At 37.0% G+C, this 19,471-nt stretch overlaps 1 protein-coding gene across 5 annotated transcripts in view; it reads right to left on the reverse strand.

Moving 5' to 3' along the window:
• Positions 1-19,471, reverse strand: part of PDE1A (phosphodiesterase 1A) — a 231,004-nt gene that overhangs the window by 157,869 nt on the left and 53,664 nt on the right. For all 5 annotated transcript variants that reach the window (XM_009916410.2, XM_069781602.1, XM_069781604.1 and 2 more), the window contains one exon: positions 4,361-4,474. In XM_009916410.2, coding sequence (XP_009914712.2) covers positions 4,361-4,474 — 114 coding nt within the window. The remainder of the gene's footprint in view (positions 1-4,360; positions 4,475-19,471) is intronic.

The raw sequence follows: 19,471 nt of genomic DNA on the forward strand, positions 1-19,471 counted from the left end.
GGTGAGGTTCCCTAACTAAAGTTACCCATTCTGGTCCCTTTTAGACCTAACAGGCCGCTAATCTGGATTCTATCTGATGCCTTTAAAAGCATTCTTTTTTCTAATAATTCAGCAGGTGTGGAGGAAGCAATTTCTCTACTTTCCTTACCATCAAGTCAAGTTTTCCTCAAATCAGTGACTGGGGCCCTTTTTTGCCTCTCCACAACGTGTATGCATGCAATGATAGGCATTTGTCACTGCAACATTGCAGGATCAACAAACTGGCTCTATGAGTCAGCCCCTTTTACTGTCTACAACAGTTTAAACTCTCCTTCCCGCAGAAGTTGAGGTCTATTATGTTGGATGTGGAAGAAAAGAAAGGGAAGAAGGTAAGGAAAGAAGCTTATGCTTTTCCTCAAATCCCTTTTGCCATCCAAATTAGCACGAATTAGTTTTAGGATAGTGATGACAATAACACATACTCTCTTTCTAAATCAGTAACAATTACATAAAGTAGCCTACTCTAACCACATGTGAACTCCAATTCCCCAAACTCTTGAGACCTTGGATTTTAATTTTTTCCATTCAGAGATTTTCTGGCCTCTTAGAGACAATTCTAGCAAATATGTATATCTATGAAAAGCAACTTATTTTCTCACTAATGAATTCACAGTTCAGAAATGGAACTCACCCCTAATACTAGGTTCAACAGTGGTGGGGATACAAGAACCTACTTGCAAAGAAGATGCCTGCTTGCAAAATAAGATAAGGGGGGGGGGGGGGGGGGAGGTCTGACTGTTCTGTGGGTGACACTGAGTAAAGTGGCAGACAGCCAACATATACTGTAAACAGACAGCACACCATTTCACAGAATAATGAACAACACAGAGTTAAGTCAAGTCTACCTGCAGATTAAGGAAAATACCAAGCACTGTAAGGCCAGTAGGCATACAGAGCTCTGCCTCAAATCTGGTTCTCTGGGATCTAAATTAAAATGCTTTAAAGAAGCTGCTTCTCTTTCAGAGCTCACTACCATGCTCTATCAGCATCTGAAGATAAACTCCCCAGGCAGCAAATCTTCTGGTCCTATTGACACCAGAATACATTTAAGCTGGAGACTTAGTTACTGTCTAAAGTAAGATTCCATCTGATAGAGAATGAAAGGCTAAGAGAGAAAAAGTGCAATCAGTGGCATTAAACAGTCTGAGAAGGAGCCCCTTGGCCAGGCTGTGACAAGATGTTTCTGAAGTGGAAGGTACGTAACACCCTCCTTCAGTCAGGCAGCTGGAATTCCAGCAGTGGCTTGGATGGCTTTTGTTTTTACTCTTCTGCATAACAAAGAATTATAAAAGCCACACTAGTATACAAGTTATTTAGCTGTCACTTGTTATTTGTTTTTGCTTTCTCCCTGAAGTACAAAACGTTAGAAGCTTGCAGTCTGCGTACTGAAAATGTCTTACTTCAAGGACCAGAAGCTCCAGTCAAGACAGAAATATACACGACTCATTTTCCCAAGTCCTGTTTCACTGAGCTTGTGTTTTATACACTCAGGCATCAATAAACTCAGCAACAATGCTAAGGATCTAGTTATTAATTTCAAATTAATCTCTTCTCTGCCAAATAATCTCCTTTTTTGCAGCATTGCTGCAATTGCAATGTAAAGAAAATAGAGTTGGATTTTTACTTGCCATGCAGAAGGAAGAGCTTGGCTGTAGAGCCACATGGACCCGATGAAAGTTAGGTATGGTTTTCATTTTATTCAAAACATCCAAGCCTTTATCATAGCACTTAGGAAGAGCATTAGGTTAGCAAGGTCTATGCACAGGCCTATAAAGTAGAAAACCCATAGAAAGGCTGTTTCATTCAAGCTTCCACAATACCCAGCTTTTCTTACCAGGCATTCAAACAAGTATTTTCATCTATCCTTAAGTATATTCAACTCACCTATCTTACAGAGCAGTCTGCATTTACAAAAATAATTAAAAAAAAACAGTAACAAAAACACCCCAAGACATATGAGGTTAAGTGTATATGGAATTCTGTAGCCAAATCCATAACTAAATGTCTATTATGCAAAAAGCTGAAAAGCTAACAGAAAATAAAAGCTCATTTTAAGTAAGGACCTACTGTGCAGCTTCTAAACACTATCCAGATAATTACCTAAATGAAATCCAATGTTGTTTCAGAAATAATGACCTGCTTGCAAGAAGATAATCAGCACTCTCGACTGGCAAAATACAGTAAAACTGTGCTGAAATCACATATATACATTGGTGAAAACTCTGTAGGCCTGTGGACTTTATCAGCAAGAACAGATTTAGCTTCATATTCACACCACGTCTTGACTTCAGCACAGATATACTACCGTATACTACTTTAAAAACTCAGTAATTTGTCTTCATACATACTCAGTTTCATTAACATGTCCCCTACCTAAAATAAAACAATTCTCCTGACTAACAATTTATAAAAAAATTCTTCCCAAGTCAGATTACCTATCTGTGGCAGTCCCACTTATCTGTCCCTCTCTCCTATCACATACAAACATACTTCTACTTTAATATCTGTGCATCAGCAAAAATAATCCTTTTCCTTAATGATTGATGCTTATACTACAAACTGAGCATAGAGATCTACTCTGAAAAATTCAACTTTTTTAAATTTCCCCATATAATATTCATAATATTGACTAGTCAGAGATTTCAAATTGTCTAGTGAATAATTAAAATGAAATCATTGGGAAGTCTGAAAAATAGTCAGCTGAGCATGTATCTAATAATATAACCTGTTTCTTTTAAATACAAGTATTTTAGCACTATCTTGTCCTGCGGTCACAACAGTCAACAGGTTGGCAGCAACCTGTGAAAGATGCACCGTTTGACTTAAGCTCCATTTGTTTTTGATACACCTCAAACTCCAACTATTGTTTTAACTACTCCTAAGGAAGCATGAACCTTATTTCCTGGAGCTGTTGTACTGAGTGTCACTAACGTTTAGCTATTTACATTAGTCTGTTTAATGGCACCACTCCAGAGGCAGCTGAAAGGAAATGTTTCAACCCAAGAGCCTAGTGGTAACAGAGAACTTACAGAACAAACAAAAGCTGCAGCTTAGACCCTACACAAATGGAAGTCTGCACAAACTGATGGATGTCTCTAGGAGCAGAAACCCAAAGGCAAGATGTGTGGCATCAGGAAATGATCAAAATATTTGCTCCGCTACATACACTTTAGGGTTTCTAGGGCCAAAATGGTTCCCAAAGTGCATAATCTTAAACACAGCGATGATAGGATTCAGAGCAAATATTCAAAAGCATATCACAGAGAAATCCCTGGCCACAACTGAGAAATGACTTTCCAGTGAAGCAAACCAACTTTCTCTTGAAAGAAAGCAGATGGTGGAAACTCCCTTTCCCACAGCCAGCTTGAATCCCAACCTAATGCATAGGGGAAACAGGCAGTGCCTTAGCCAATGCATCTAATCCTCTTTGCACTGTAAGTAAGTAACCCATTTTCCTTCAACAGCTGAAACACTACATAGCATCTGTGGAATACCTTTAGATATTTCAAATCTTTCCAGCAAAAATAATAGAGCCATTTCCTTGCTTCCAAAGCAACAAATGTAACATGTATTTATTTGTAAAATCCTGACACCAGCTTCCAGAGCAAAAACCAGCTAAATACTTAAAAGGACGTGCTGAAGTTTAAGGGGTTTTGAACACACTAGTTTGATGAAGTTTCTCTCTGACAGGTTGCAGATGTTTATTTACTGATCATTTACAGCAAAAGTCTACACTGAAAATTGCATTTGAGAGGCGTGAATTAGACACAGCAGGTGCATAGTGGCCCCTTCAAATAGTCCTTCAGTCAGTTTTTAGCATTACTGAGCACCAAAATAATTGACAAAAAAACAGAGACATTGCATCTTCCTAATAGCTAAACACCTTTTAATATAGACTTCTTTACCGGCACTCTCAAAAGGCAAAGTATTGATACCTCCTATGGAACTGCAATAATATACTTACCTATACATACTGACAGGAATGATGAAACAGTCCAGCAATGTTGATTCTGAAGATAACATTTACAAAATCATATCAGAGCTATGGAAATGTTAACCTGAAAGGACTTACTGGCATTTCAATTTGGATAATAACTCTCACTAGCTATATACCTTTTAAATGAGGTGATTGAACCTTATACAGAGTCTGACATTAATCTGAGTACCATCATATATGAAAGCGAGGTACTGTATTATGAGAGTACATACTATTCACAGCTTAGAGATAACTCTCCAATTTGCTAATTAGTCATTTTAACAAACAGATGAAAATGATCTTTCCCAGGGAACAGAACAAAAGCCAAGGAGAGAATCTACTCACATTCCTTTGAGCCGTTGCCACATTTTCTCTGCGTGTCCTCCTATTTGATACTTTATAGAGGTGTTTTCCAGTTCCCGAGTTGTTTCCATCGCTCGAGCCCCCATCATTATTGTCCTACAGCGATACAGTTACAGTCAGGCTCAGCAGCAAGTAAAAGCATTCTTTAGTCCACTACAAATGTCGGAAGATCCACGCATGTTAGACAGTAGCTGCTGTCATATCAAAACACATGAGAATTACAACAGCTGAGGGACGATCCTGCCTGAATCGCTATTCACTTTGATAGACAAATCCACTCTCCCCCCCCCCCCAGCACAGAGCAAGTACACACAGCTCCTCTGACCTCACGAGTCTAATCCATACATGTGAGCCAGCTACTATACTACTGACTGCTCAAGCTCCTTTCTCATGCACTTTTCCTGCTGTAGGAATACGCACAGAAGCACAAAGGATTCCTTAAAATGGACTATAATGCATTGCCATGCAGGATAAATGTGAATGGCTTTAACAATCCAGAAGGAAAGAAAGGCTGGTTTCTGCTCTGCAGGTTGGAGAAACAGGCTGCAATAGGAAAGCAGATGGTAGAAGCCAGTATCAGCCACATCACCCTACAAAAAGAGTGCATGTTCAAATGCCAGAGCTTTCCTCTCTTTAGTTGATCCTGAATTGATTCTTAATGAATAAATATCTACCAGCCTCTCAATAAAAATATGACTGTACAAATGCTAAGTCGGTAGTGAAGACATGTATAAATCCCTGCAGATGAGAAATCAGAGAGCTCTACAGGTTGTTATTGAACGAATATGCTGTAATGATGACTATTCACCTTCTCCTAGCAACTCCACACAGTAGGTAACTGTCAATTTAACTGGTGGAAAATGTAGCAGCTGCAAGACAGCCCGCTCAATGAATCCTTTGGGACAGCAGCATGCATGTGTCAAAATCTGATGCTGAACTGTGTGCGTCTGCCAGCAAAAAAACAATTCAGTGCATGCAAACAGCAAAAGGGTTGAGGACTACACGGTAAGCCAGCCATGCAGCAGATTGCCAGCTCTGCCTTTCAAGTGCAAACCTAAGAATCTAGTTGTATAGCCAAAACTGGGATTTGGAGAGGGCAAAGGAGAGGATTTCCTTGCTGGTTGCTCAGCCACAGACTTGGGTTTGCAGCGCAGCTCCTGTACTCTGTAAATAGCACCTGTCTTTTTTGGTGAGTCAGTGACAATCTTCATTGCTGAAGCAGCAGCCAAATAATCAAATATACCACAGGCTTATCTCAGTGATTATGTTTGTTTCAATCAGAGTAAGAACTGTGCAAGAAGCCAGGCAAGAGAAGTGTGCCAAGTAGGAGTAAATATGCCTGAGCTTTGGCAGCTACTGGTGTCACTGCCAGCTGGGAAAAGGGGCTTTGGGTCCATGATGGAACAGTGAGGATGAGTGTCCTCAGATGCTAACTGGAAGGAGCCTAACAGTAGGAGATGCAAATCTCAGTATGGCTTTAACTAGACAGCTATATCCATGTTAAATTTTACAAAGATGTGAGATGATGAGAGGTTCCATCTGATGCAACTGGCAGAAATGGGTAATATCATTAAGTACTCAAGATCTTACAGAAAATAAAAATGAGGCTCACCGCTTTGAAATAATCCTAACACTTCAGAAATGCCTAATCAATTTTCTTTCTCTAGGATAACTTTTATGCACATTATAGATCTAAAATATACCCTATGAGGATTATAAATAAGTTTGAGATGCATCTTTTATACAATGATTTCAGGTGGATAATTAAATAGTACATTTCGTTTACTTCTATGGATTTAACACATACACAGTTTTAAACTGGTATTAATTCACAGACTTTCACAAAATTATTCCTGACTCAGATATATAAGAGTCAGTCCCATAAAATTCACTAGCAATATCTGACAAATAGTTGCTGGATGAGCAACATCTCCTACAATTTTCAGACAGCATCATAAGACAACAGTGAAGAAATACGAACAGCGTTTTTTTCAAAAACTGCAAAGCATTTATTTGGTTAAAGGCATTAGCAGTATCTTTGAAACTTCACTGAGGAACCACTTAAAAACTTCCAAACTTTCTACTCCTGTTATGCATGGAGTCCAACTAAAGTTTGTAAGAACAAGTATAAATATGCTTCCATGGAATAACTAATAAGAACATCTCACACTAATCTGGGTTCTTCCCTGGCTTTTAACTGCCAGACATCTGAAGCAACACAAAGAAATTAAGTATTTATAGAAACCACATAAGTCTCCAGGACAGAGGGGAATTTTAAGAGCCTATTTTTTCTCATAAAGTATTCCCGGCTCTTGTTGTCCAATTCTACAATAAAAAAATAGTGGCATTTGTAAGCTGTTCTCTCTTCCTCACAAGGAAATAAGCAGCTGAAAACACATTGCTTTGATTTACAGGAGAAAAGTATTATGAGCAGGTAATATCCTTCAGGAAGGGAAGAAGGAACAAACTGCCCAAACAATATCACTGCAAATGGAGGTACACCTGCTAACTTCACCAGAACTCCACAAAGGAAAATTGTAAAAAAAACTTTGCTCCTTGCAGGACCACACCACTGCAACAATAGAAACTCCTACAACGAAAGCACCTGGCATGGCTTAAGCAAAGGACAAACAAAGCAGCCTCCTCCCCAAAGGCTTATCCTGAGGATCGATAGAGTAAACCACCAGAGATGACAATGAAAGATGAAATTGTGTTCCTGAAAATGAAAGAAACAGCAGGAAACACATAAAAACAGATAGATAAGGCATTAGAAAATCAAGGAAGTAGCCAGAGCAAGTGTCTTGTATGTCCCTAAGGAGAGAGAAACAAACCATTTAAAACAAACAAACAAACAACTTTTAAGTATGCTGTTATCCTGGAAACATGGGCAAAGAAATCCTCATGGAGACATAGGGAAAGGAAGGATCTTTCCTCCATTTAGCTGCTGTGAATAACGCTCAGAGAATGAAGCAGCTGGGCCTGCACCTTTCCTCCAGCTCAGAGGAAGGCAGGCACAGAGGCTGAGAATGACAGAGCCCAAGCAGTGCCAACACCCCTCTGACTGCAAGAGGTGACATGGGGCAGAAAGGACAGGAGTGTGCTGCTGGAATATAGAACAACCATACATTAAAGCCCATACATAACAACGAGGGGATCGAGGGAGGAATTACGCATAACCTGACTTGCTCAGAAATACACATCTGTGCCCCGGCAGTACAAACTGGTCTAAAGAAGATCCAGAATACTAAACAATGAGCAGCTACTTCAGGAAGCCAAATCAACCAGAGAGATAGCACCTGAAATGATAAGTTATCTTAAATAGTTTTTCTCTTTCCACTTCTTGTTTTTGTTCTGTTTTTCTGTTCTTCCCCTACCTAACCCGGTGTTTCTGCTATGGTCCCCACAAGTTGTTGTTACAGTCCGTCTTGCTCCTATAAAAATATAATCTTTTTTGCCCTTTGCGCACAGCTTTTTCTTTTTTTTTCAAATTTCAGCTTAAAATTTCCACACTAAAGTGAACACTAAAGGAAAGCCTATATCATTAGTCAATATGGATGTATATTAAGATAATTAATTTTTTTGCCCTTAAATGTGGCAAAATAAAACTGTCCTGGTGCCACTTAATCCTCAGATAGGAAGGATACATTACTGATAATGTATCCTAAGCTCCTTTTCTTTCATCTAAAAATACTTCACTTCAGTAGTAATATCAATGCAAAGAAATAATTTTAAAATACACCCAACAGTAAAGCTTTTCAATATTGAGTACTGAGAGACCCTTACAGTTATGCCAATATCACACAGCTACAATGAAAACAACTTAACTTAAAATTGGGCAAAACCTGCAGTTAGACCAGTTAGAGATTAGCTATACAAACAGGAAAGGGATCGTGCAGGTTTTGATAAGGGGAATTAGAGCTTTATTTTAAATAAATCCTCTGCTCCTGAAGGGAAATTAAATATGCTGCTTTGTTTGAAATTATCTTCAAAACATCTAGCTCATGACAAATGGAGAATAAGGAAGTATCAAGAGGCCTGCAGGGTGACTTGTCAGACTAATACTCATCCCTCCAAATCTGACAACACAAACTTCCCTGTGGTTGAACTGCAGGAGAGGCACGAACTAATTAAGAAATTTGAAAACATAAGAAAAAAAAACCAAACCAAAACAAAACCAATAAACCCTTAAAAAGATAAGATAAATTTATTGTAAGTAGTGACAGAAGGTACTAGATCTGTATGCTGACTGTCCTGGCCCTGATCTAACAAGCACTAATACACATCTAATTTTAAGCAGGTAAAGCTTTGCATTTATTCGCTGGGTAAGACAGACTTCAGCACCATTGTAAATAATGGAGTTAAATCGCTGAAGAACTGTCTGCCAGTAGCCTCGAGTGTTACAGGTTCTGTTCACAAAGTACCATAAGGTAGAACAGAGATCCCATCACTCAAATTCTGCCCTTGCAGAAAATGAATGGTTTGGTAGACAGCGTTCTTCATGTCTCCTTCTGCCCTCCCCATTGTCTATTATATTCCCATTTGTGATGTGCAATCCCCTTCTTCACAAGCAGAGTTTCCAGCTTGCTTGCAATGCCCAAATGTGTGAATTATTAATCAATAAGAAGCACAGCAGAGGAAAAGGAATAATTGGTCTTATTAAAGTTCATGGACTTTAGTTAAATACATAGGTCTCCAGCAATCTGGCAACGGCAAAATATTGATGTTACAGTAATCTTGGATTTTCACATTCTCCATAGAATATATTAATAAAATTAGTAGAGTTACATAATTGAGGAATAACAACTTCAAAGATCTACACATATGGTCTACACAGTGCATTGGCATTGACTCAGTTAATTAGGTAAAAGAGTTGGGATTGATGTATTAACAGTGATTGGATGATCTAAATAAGGAGATCCAACAAGGAACATTTTCCCTTAGTTGTTTTTTTTTTAATTTTAGTATTTTCTGCTACATCTGATTTACTGTATTTGAGGCTTCTTCATATAATCACTAAAGTATGTATATTCATTCACACGTCCTGTAAGTAGCAAGCTTTAAGTATAGCAGGGAGAAAAAATATCTTCTATTTGTTTGTTATGTGCATGGTATATCATATTGGTAATGAATGTGGAATCAGATTTATTGAAGCTTTTAGGCAATTAAAAATGAAAACAAATACCCATGAAAGCTTGCACGCAAATTAGCTGATAAATCTCAGGGCACAAATAGACATATATTTGAAAACCTACTTAAGATATATTAAGACCTTGTCACATTTGATTGTTCAATACTGCCCCTTACTAGATGTCAGCAGCTCCAAAATTCTGTCATGACTGTGCATGAGTGTTCACAGACAAGTTCAGTGCCAAGTAAAGTTGGGCTGATTAAAGCAGATGTCTTAAATCTGCACTAATGTTGTCTAGGACCTCACTGCAGTCAATAAAATTCAGATGTCCAAGTGCCTTAGGTAGGCACATCTATTTTTAAGTTTACTTTGAATATGATCTTACACTCAGTTTACTTTAAGGAATCATTTGTTTAATTTAGTGAACCAAACAATCTGAAAAATTCTGGGAGATGGAGACATGGCAAAAAATGAATAATTGCAGAGATGTGGAATGCATGAGAGGTGTGTTACGGATAATCCGAACAAAAAGAACTGCAGAGGAAAACTTACTACTGCATCATCAGTAGCAAGACAGAAAAACGTAAAAAGATGACTATTTTTTGAGCAGCTGAACTTGAAAGAGGTCTTGGAAGCAGAGTTTGAAAAGTGTTGAAAACAGAGAAAGACAGCTGTCAATCAAGAAGAAATCAAAAGTTCAGCAGAAAGTGTGTTGCATGTCAGTGAAGGAAATGAAGCAGAAGAGTTGTTCAAGGCAGGTTGATAAAAGGATCATCTCGACCTGCTTTGTAAGATAGATGCTCAGTTGGCAGTTGCATGCTACTTTTTCCAGGTATATGGACATTGGTCAGCAGAAATTCACCGGTAATTTAAGCTGAAGGATAACTTTTTCATACACAGGAAACAAACTGGATGTTGAGCGAAGAAAAAATTGAGAGTGCAGAATAGTTCTGAGGTTTTCTTTAGTCTCACTTCCCATTAAAAATTACTCTATTATAACTTTTCAGTACTTAATGGTAACACTTCAGAAACAGAGAGGCTGTGGTTACCTTATTCAAAACATGATTCTGAAAACAGGAACTTTAGCAATTGCATGTAGTTCATACAGTGTGACGGTGCAACTAGCACAACCTAAGAAAATAGAGGTTACAGGTTTTTAAGGTTTGGTGGCTTTTAACCTCTTTAGGATGAATTGGCAAACTGATTTTGAAAAGTATTGGCTGACATTGAAGAGGAACATCCATGAAACAAACACTAACTTCCAGGAACTCCTTAGGAAGCAGTTTGGCTACAAAACTAATATGCTGATTTTTGCAAAGAGAGGAAACCATTCTAGAGCTGGCAGCAGTGTTGAAATAAGATGGGTTGAAATTGCCACAGAGAATCACAAGCATAACAGTGTACTTCATAACAACAGGAGGTAGTTGTATCATAAACCCAAGCATCTCCAGTAAGTTTGGTGCAGTTCTGGATGATATACAGTATTGCATGTGATACTTTGAAAGCAGATTATGTCAAACAGTGCTTTCAAAAGTGTCAAGGTCTTCATTCATGTATGCTTTTGCTTTAAAGAAAATAAGATGATCATGACCTCTTCGATCCAACTTATAAAAATATTGAAGGAAAAATCTACTTAGTAATGGCAGCTTATTGACCTTTCAATGTCAAAAAGGGTAAAACTGCCCCCATACTGTAGAATAAATAGTTGTAGAATAAATATAAATGTTCCAGGTTAGTTGTGCTTCTTTTATCAGAGGCCACTACCTGTTTTTTCACATTTTATGTGTTTTCAATCTCTTCTTTAGGAGTTTTGTAAATCCATTATAATGTTGATAATGATGCACAGAAGAGGTAATGGTAAGGTAAAAGTCATTTGAACACAAAAGTTGTGCTTGACTGTGAAAAATTGTAACTGTCAAGTTATTGGTATGAGCATGTAACTAGAGAAAGAAAGAGAGAATAGAGAATACAAGGCAAAAGGAATTAGGAAATCTGAATTTGGCAAAGCATTTGGCAGTTTATCCCACTGAACTGCATCAGATGTAAAGAAAATAACTAGTCCATGGTAGCAAGATGTGTGTAGACAAAGACAACATGGAGTAAAGTTGTTTCAGCTAATTATTGTCTACAAGAGGTTATTTCAAGCATTCATTCTGAGCTACTCAACAAAGAAAACAAGAAAGTCATTCCCTTTTGCTATACCTTACTTACACAAAGACCATAGCAACAAGAAAATGTTTCTTGATATTTATAAAAGACTATAACGGAACAGATGCCAGCAGAGAAAAATAAGTCTCTTCATCTCAAATGAAAGATGTTCATCAGGGAATCTATCCTCACCATAGCTGTTTTTACTGTAAACCAGCTTTCCACTAGTAGTTGACCCCAAACAGATGGAATCAATTCATTACACCCCACATAGCAGTCCCTTCCAAACCTGAACTTCAAATCTGAGCTTTCAGGACAGGAGGGCAAAGGCACCCCCTTTGAGACACAAGACCTTCTGTATCATAAACCCAAGCATCTCCAATAAGTTTGGTGCAGTTCTAGATGATATACAGTATTGCATGTGATACCTTGAAAACAGATTATGTCAAACAGTGCTTTCAAAAGTATCAAGGTCTTCATTCATGTATTCTTTTGCTTTAAAGAAAAATAAGATGATCATGACCTCTTCAATCTAAGTTATACAAATATTGAAGGAAAAATCTACTTAGTAATGGCAGCATATTGGATCTATGAAACAGCCACTTGATCAAGAGAGGAAAGCAATCAAAATAACTAAACACATAACCTGATTATTTTCATTTGTCAACACCCTAAATGCACAGTTACTTTCTTGCAGATATTACCTGGACCCACCTTGGCTTAAGGCCAAGTAAAAGAAATCTGGTTCTCTATACTTTGTTGAATGTGGAGAGTCAGAACTATTGTGTTGCTGTTTAATTTTATAGATTAGGTTCTAACAATCAGAAGAAAGCTCAAAACAAAGATGAGGGGGTTTTCAAGCCTATCTTCTCACACTCTGGGTGCCTGTATCAGTCCCACAGAGTCATCTAAAATTTGCATTTGAAAAATCAGAAAAATTCAGAAGGTGTGTACAGAAAGCTAAACCATTATTATCTAAACTGTAGCTAGAGGATTTGAGGTTTAGGTTATCAGAAAATGGCTTTCCCCTCAAAAAATAAGCAGTTAATACTGAATACTATACTACCTTCTTTCCTACTGTCATGGTTTAACCCCAGCCGGCAACTAAGCATCACGCAGCCGCTCACTTACCTCCCTAACAGTGAAATGGGGGAGAGAATCAGAAAGGTAAAAGTGAGAAAAAACTCATGGGCTGAGGTAAAGACAGTTTAATAGGTAAAGCAAAAGCCACGCACGCAAACAAAGCAAAGCAAGGAATTCATTCACTACTTCCTATCAGCAGGAAGGTGTTCAGCCATCTCCAGGAAAGCAGGGCTCCATCACACATAAAGGTAACTTGGGAACACAAACGCCATTAACTCCAAATGTCACCCCTTCCTTCTTCTTCCCCCAGCTTTATATACTGAGTATGATGTCTTATCATCTGGAATATCCCTTTGGTCAGTTGGGGTCAGCTGTCCCAGCTGTATCCCCTCCCGATTTCTTGTGCACCCCCAGCCTACTTGCTGGTGGGGTGATATGAGAAGCAGAAAAAGCCTTGGCGCTGTGTAAGCACTGCTCAGCAGCAACAAAAACATCTCAGCATTATCAATGCTGTTTCCAGCACAAATCCGAAGCTATCCCCATACTAGCTACTATGAAGAAAATTAACTCTACCCCAGTCAAAGCCAGCACACCTACTTTACATATTCTGGGGAAAAACAAGCATCTGTAAGTAAAAGCATTCTAACCTGAGTTGCCAGGATTCACTTGGGACCTTTCCTAGCAGGGAGAGAAGAAAGCCCCAATCCCATACAAAATCTCTTCTATCCTTAGAGAAAACATGAGAAAAAGGGCATTCCCTAGTGGTTGACTGGCAGGTAAAACAACAGGGAAAGCAGAGGATAAGAATCAACAAAACAAATAGTTAACAGGAAAATTTGTATTTTCACTTCACAACATCCCTGATAACTACTTTAAGTTATAGAAGTCCTGACGAGTAGCAGAACAGAACTAAAATTCTCCAGGAAAGTAATTCTGCACCTATTGCATTACTAAATGTGGAACTCAACATCACAGAGCAATGGTAAAGACCAAAAATATAAATTATTTCCAAGAGGACTGGATAAGATTATTAACCACAAGTCCAACAATGGCTGTTAAACAAAGTGGCTCACATGAAACCTCCAGCTCAGGATGTGAACAAACTGTGGGATGTTACAAGGTTAAAAAGTGTATTAGAGAAGCATCACTCTAAGTACCTATTATTTGTTATATCCCTTTCCTACGAATTTTCTCCTGCCCATCACTGGGAACAGAATACTGAGTGACAGACATATGGCAGTTCTTACATCTTTATTCAATATAAAAGTGCTTCTCATGATATAGAAAAACATTTTTAATTCATTTTAAAATTTAAAAAAAACCTGTATCTGTAGATACAGTAGTTTTCCTCCTCAGTTTACAAAGCTGAGTAGTCTCCCATAAAACCTTTGTAAAACACCTTCTGCTTCAGTAAACAAGATGATGGGAGTCATTGGTACTGCTTATCCATGGTAGAAAACTAAATATATAGAGAGTCCCTAACAAAGAGCCAAGATTATGTTCCACACATCCTTCAACTTGGCCTGGATGATTTGCTATATAGTGCAAAACCTACAGAAGACATGCAAAGAACCTGGGAAAAATCAGCAAATGCAAGCTTAATTTTCACAACTTCTAATTTCAAAAAATTCAATCTGTACAAAATTCATATTCTCCAAAAGGCACTATGAAAGAGAACAGAATTGTCTTGAATATTATTAAGTACATGATGTGCCTGTGTTGGAGTATGCACACTATTATCTGATTCAGAATTAGTTTATTCAGAATCTCTACACTTCAGGTAATTGCTACACAACTTGAAATCGAAGTGCAGCTGAAATCAGAAGGACCTTTTGTTAACATATTCTGCATTTTAAACTTAATTCCAGCAAGATGGATTCCAGCTTTTGGCTTTTAAACATCTTAAAAGATGAGTGGACTATTAAACTGATGGTAAAAGCTGGCAGCACATTTAAAAATTAGTTCAACAGTGTAGCATGCAAAAAGATTAATCACAAGAACAAAACTCTGCTAACAGTCAGATGTTTAGTATCACTTAAATGTGTTTAATATCACTGAAACATGCAAGTTCAACCAAAGTGTAGAGGTAAAGTTTAGGTAAGTTTTAAAGTTGTGTTGGCAAAATATCTCTGTTAAAACAGTTTTTCATATCAACCCATTATTTGGTATAAATGTCTATGCATACATTTTCCAAACAAAAATTAGAAGAGAGAAATATATGAATTCAAGTCAAAAAGCATCCAAAATGATGAGTTTTCAAATAAAACATTTCATTCTTAAATGCTGGACTGCTTAGAATGACAGATTCTAAAAGCATGATTTAATTATCTACCTTATTAATTTGTACTTTATTGATGCTTGAGCAATTAAATGTTAAACATATGTTGAAGGACTCATTGCTAGTGGAGGCCAGCAAAACTACTCACATTTACAGGTTGAAACATGAGGCCAGAGGAGCAACTGAACTATTCTTAATGCCAAATGCATTACTGATAGAGCAGTACATTAGCAGTACTATTACATCTTTTGTCAGGTATACTACCAAAAGAGCTTTTCCTACCTTAATAGCTATAACTCCTCCACAACTGATTGTTTTCATGAAAATGTTTTTTTGCACCTGACGTTATTCTAAGACCACTGATAGGACTGCTGGGTGGAGTAGGAACTGAAAAATACCATTACTCCATCTCTTATCTTATTCACTCTGTACAGTTACTAACACTGATGACTAAGCTTTGATATGGCTGGTGAAGTTGCACTAGCGATAAAGACTTACAGAAAAGAAATGTAAAGGAAAAGTAAGATCTACACAGCTCATCAGAATCCTTTTTTGGGCTATCTTATTTTTCTTCTGTTGTTTGTCTGTTTACTGTTATAATGCTTCCTGCCTGTATTAATCTCCATCAATGTAATTTCTGACCATTTTTAGCACGTGTAAATAGCTGTAAACCTCCTACCAATAGCAAAAAAAATTCTGGAGATTAATTCATACAGAACCTATGTCAGGCTCTGGGAGATGGAGGATTAACTTGCTCTACTGTGTTAAAAAATGTAAAAATTTTTAACAAAACAGTGAGGTGATTTCCCTTGAAATAGAACACAGACTGAGCATAAACCAAGCATGGATTTAGCAGCTTACAGAAGCGAAAAGAGATGAAGAATTCCTGCTTGATCTGACACAGCTATCTTACCAGATCAGGGCTTTCCCTACTCATTATTAAGTCAACAAGGTAACCATGCTGAAAAAAAAAAGGCAAATTTTGGAATATAAATAAGTAAACACAAAATACAGGAAGTGTTTAGGAGATCTCAGGCAAAATCTTCTGTCCAGTTTTAGGAACCAAGCTTTAACAGTTTGGGCAAATAATAGTGAGTCCAGAGGTGAACAACAATAAAAAATAGCATAGGTATAGATAAATAAAGTTAGCATAAAGAAAGGGTACAACAATTGTATTTACTAGTCTATAAAATAAAAGAATTTGGTTAGATATGATGCTATTTTAATATATATATATTGGATGCCAATACTAAAAAAAAAAAATCAGTGGTTGTCAATATACAGTTAGGGTAGCAGAAGAAGCAATCAGTTTAACTTGTAAAAAACAAAGTTTAGGCTAGAAATTAAGAAACAGTCTCTAATTATGATAGTTAAACACTAGAGCTGGATACCCAGGGTGATAATGGAATCTTTTTCACTGAAGCTTAAGAACAGAACAGACAAAAATCTATCAGAAATATAGACAGTCCTTTGCATCTTTTCTATTTCCATCTTTTTAATCTTGATTTTGAAAATAGGCGTTTTAATTAGCTGGGGTTGAGATATTCAAATATATCCCATGAAAAGGAAGATAGTAGCAGGTCCCACAGAGAAGCAATGGGATGTAGCACATTATAAGCATAAGAACACTCAGCTACTCACAGGAGAATTCTCATGACTGGAAAAATATAATTTTCATTTCCATTAATAAAGTACAGTCATTTTCTTGTAAAGAGAGAAAGTGTTCTTAAAAATATCCATGCTATCAATCCAGCATTCTAGAAACACTTTAGCAACAAATAGCAGTTTGTACTTCACTCATAATGAAAATATTTCTGACTCTCCAGAAAGTATCTATGGAAAGCAGTGAGTACCTGTGCATGTTCTATGATCTAAAAAGTGCATTGTTTCATCCAGTCAGGTGCAGTGCTGAACACAGATTAGTACACTAGTTTGACCAATTCCACATCACTTTCAAGAGCAATGGTATTGTTGAACTGTATCTTCACAAAACACTATTTTTTTTATTACAGATTTTATTTTACAGATAGATGATAGCGAGAAAGAACAAAACTTGTTTCTGAATTGTTCTAGTGTTTAATTATTCTTTTTACTAAAAAAATTGCCCCTCATTTCCAACTGTTTTGGCTCCAACTTCCAGTAATAGGATCTTTTTCCATTTTCACCTCTTGCCTTATAAACCTTCTCTGCAGTACATTGCTTCCTCTTGTCCATACCTACAGATCATATTCCAATCACCACATAATCTTGTTGATAAACTAAAAAAAATGGAGTTCTTAATTCTCCAACAAAAAGGTACATTTGTCACTCTTTTACAAGATCAAAACAATTTTCAGTGTTCACTAAAATAACTTCATTGTGAAATCAGCCCAAGTGTCCCTGCTGTGCTCTCAAACAGTTCTACTTTCTGTGCTGCCACAGCTGTTTTCTGTGAAGTAACTTCATTTGTCATCAGAAAGATTACATTTATGCAATTTATTTTTTTAATAACTAGTGGTTAGCAAAAGTATCATATATTTGATAGCTTCCAACATTGATGGGTTCATCAATCAGATTATTTATGTGACTTTTATTAAAACATGAGTAAAAGATAGACAAGCCTTTTCTTATTCAAGACAATGAGCCCTTTCCTATTTCAGGCTACAAAATGGCCTGGGTGAACATGTGAGAAAAAAACCCAAAACAGTAAAACAGGATAGAGGACTGGTGATTGATTGTTAGTTCTGAACTATTTTAAGCATCTTTATACTGTTAACCACTTTTCAGGGCAGCATTTGATGCCTAAATGACAACCATTTCGACAGATATCTGACTATCATTGCAGAACAGGAAAAGCTAGAAAAGGAATTCAAACCTGACATTTAGTTTTTCCTCTGATAAAAGAATGACAGTATATCCTCTGAAAATTCCAAAATGCTAAGTTCAGGGAATATTTCAAGTCAAACACATAATTACAAATATAGATAGAAAAAAGAGATGCAGCATTTCTATTCTAATATAACAGCTACTTTTATCAAATATCACATGGCAATGTGGCTTTTGTTGTTGTTGTTTGTTTTTTTGTTTTAAAGATTACTGTACATTAGGATATGAAAAATATTCACTGTATTTTGATGGAAAATGACTGGAGGAAAATATGACATTTAGTAAGTCATATTTTAACAACATCAACATTCATTTTAGGTTCCAATAGACATGAAAAAAATTTTGCAGTTCACATGTAACATTTTTAGTCTGGTATAAGATACTAAGTAATGTAAGTTTTTATTTCAGGCTACAAAATTTTTCACTAAATGCAGCCCATTTGAGGATGAATGGGATTTCCTCATAACTACATACCTTCCTCAAAAATTTGAAGGAAAGCCTCCATTTGACACACACACACAAAAAAAAAAAAAAAAAAGAAAAAGGCAAAACCCTACACCCAACCAACCAACCATAGTTTAAAACTTTTCTGGTACCCAAATGTAATTTAATATACTTCAATTGTTTATAAAAATGGTCCAAGTAATTTATAATATTTAAATTATCTCAGTGAACTTAATGACATTAACTTGTATTTATACATGCAAAAAGTGGTTCGTTTACCTTTCGTATAGAGCAAAACTTTGGTGAGTCCATAGTGATTTTAATGAATCTGTAAACTAAGGTGTTCTGCTTTGGGCTTTTGCTTGAGAAAGTGGTAATATAACTCAGACAGTTCCACTGTTTCCATAAGGCCTGATTCAGCTCTCACTGAGGTCTTCTGGCCTAGGGAACTTTCCTTCATGAGGCTGTTGTGCGTATCAGCATTGACACAAAAACTGCAAAAGAGAGGCCACACATTGACACAATCCTTTGCATTGGGTGGTCCTTTACAAATGGGTCTGAGGGTAGTAAGTCCCTTAGGGCTGCTGCACTATGAAGGATCTGGCCTCTATGTCACAGAGCAGGAATTTTACACAACAGGAAGTATCCCCTGTGATCCCATTTGTAAGTAAAGGTATTAAATTTTGACAGATGAAATAGAGGGAATGTGCTTCAGTCATTAATCTTAAACTTTTAATATTAGCATGATTTGAGCTGTAACTAAAATTTTAGCAAACATTTACACTAAATGGTCATAGCTCAAGTTGAAACTGAAGCACCTGCCAAGATATTACTGAGATCACTAAAATGCTGGATATAGCCAGAATGATATTTTTCCTTTTGTTCATTAAAACAGCCCAGTTTCTGGAATATGAGGGCTATAAAGATCTTTGATTTGATTATTGCACACCAATATCCTATCTGCAAAACCAGCCATCATTACATATCTAGAGAACAAATATGAAATTAGGTAAGCATAAAATGAGCCTTCTCCAGCATCTTCCCAAACTAAGGACTTTTTGAGCCAGAGATTAGATTTGATAGCATGTTCCATGGCCCCTGCTAGATCTATTCCATATGAATTTGCCTAAAGATTTCTTGAAATCCC

The sequence above is a fragment of the Haliaeetus albicilla genome, chromosome 4 (genome assembly GCF_947461875.1).
Source record: "Haliaeetus albicilla chromosome 4, bHalAlb1.1, whole genome shotgun sequence".
Classification (NCBI taxonomy): domain Eukaryota; kingdom Metazoa; phylum Chordata; class Aves; order Accipitriformes; family Accipitridae; genus Haliaeetus; species Haliaeetus albicilla.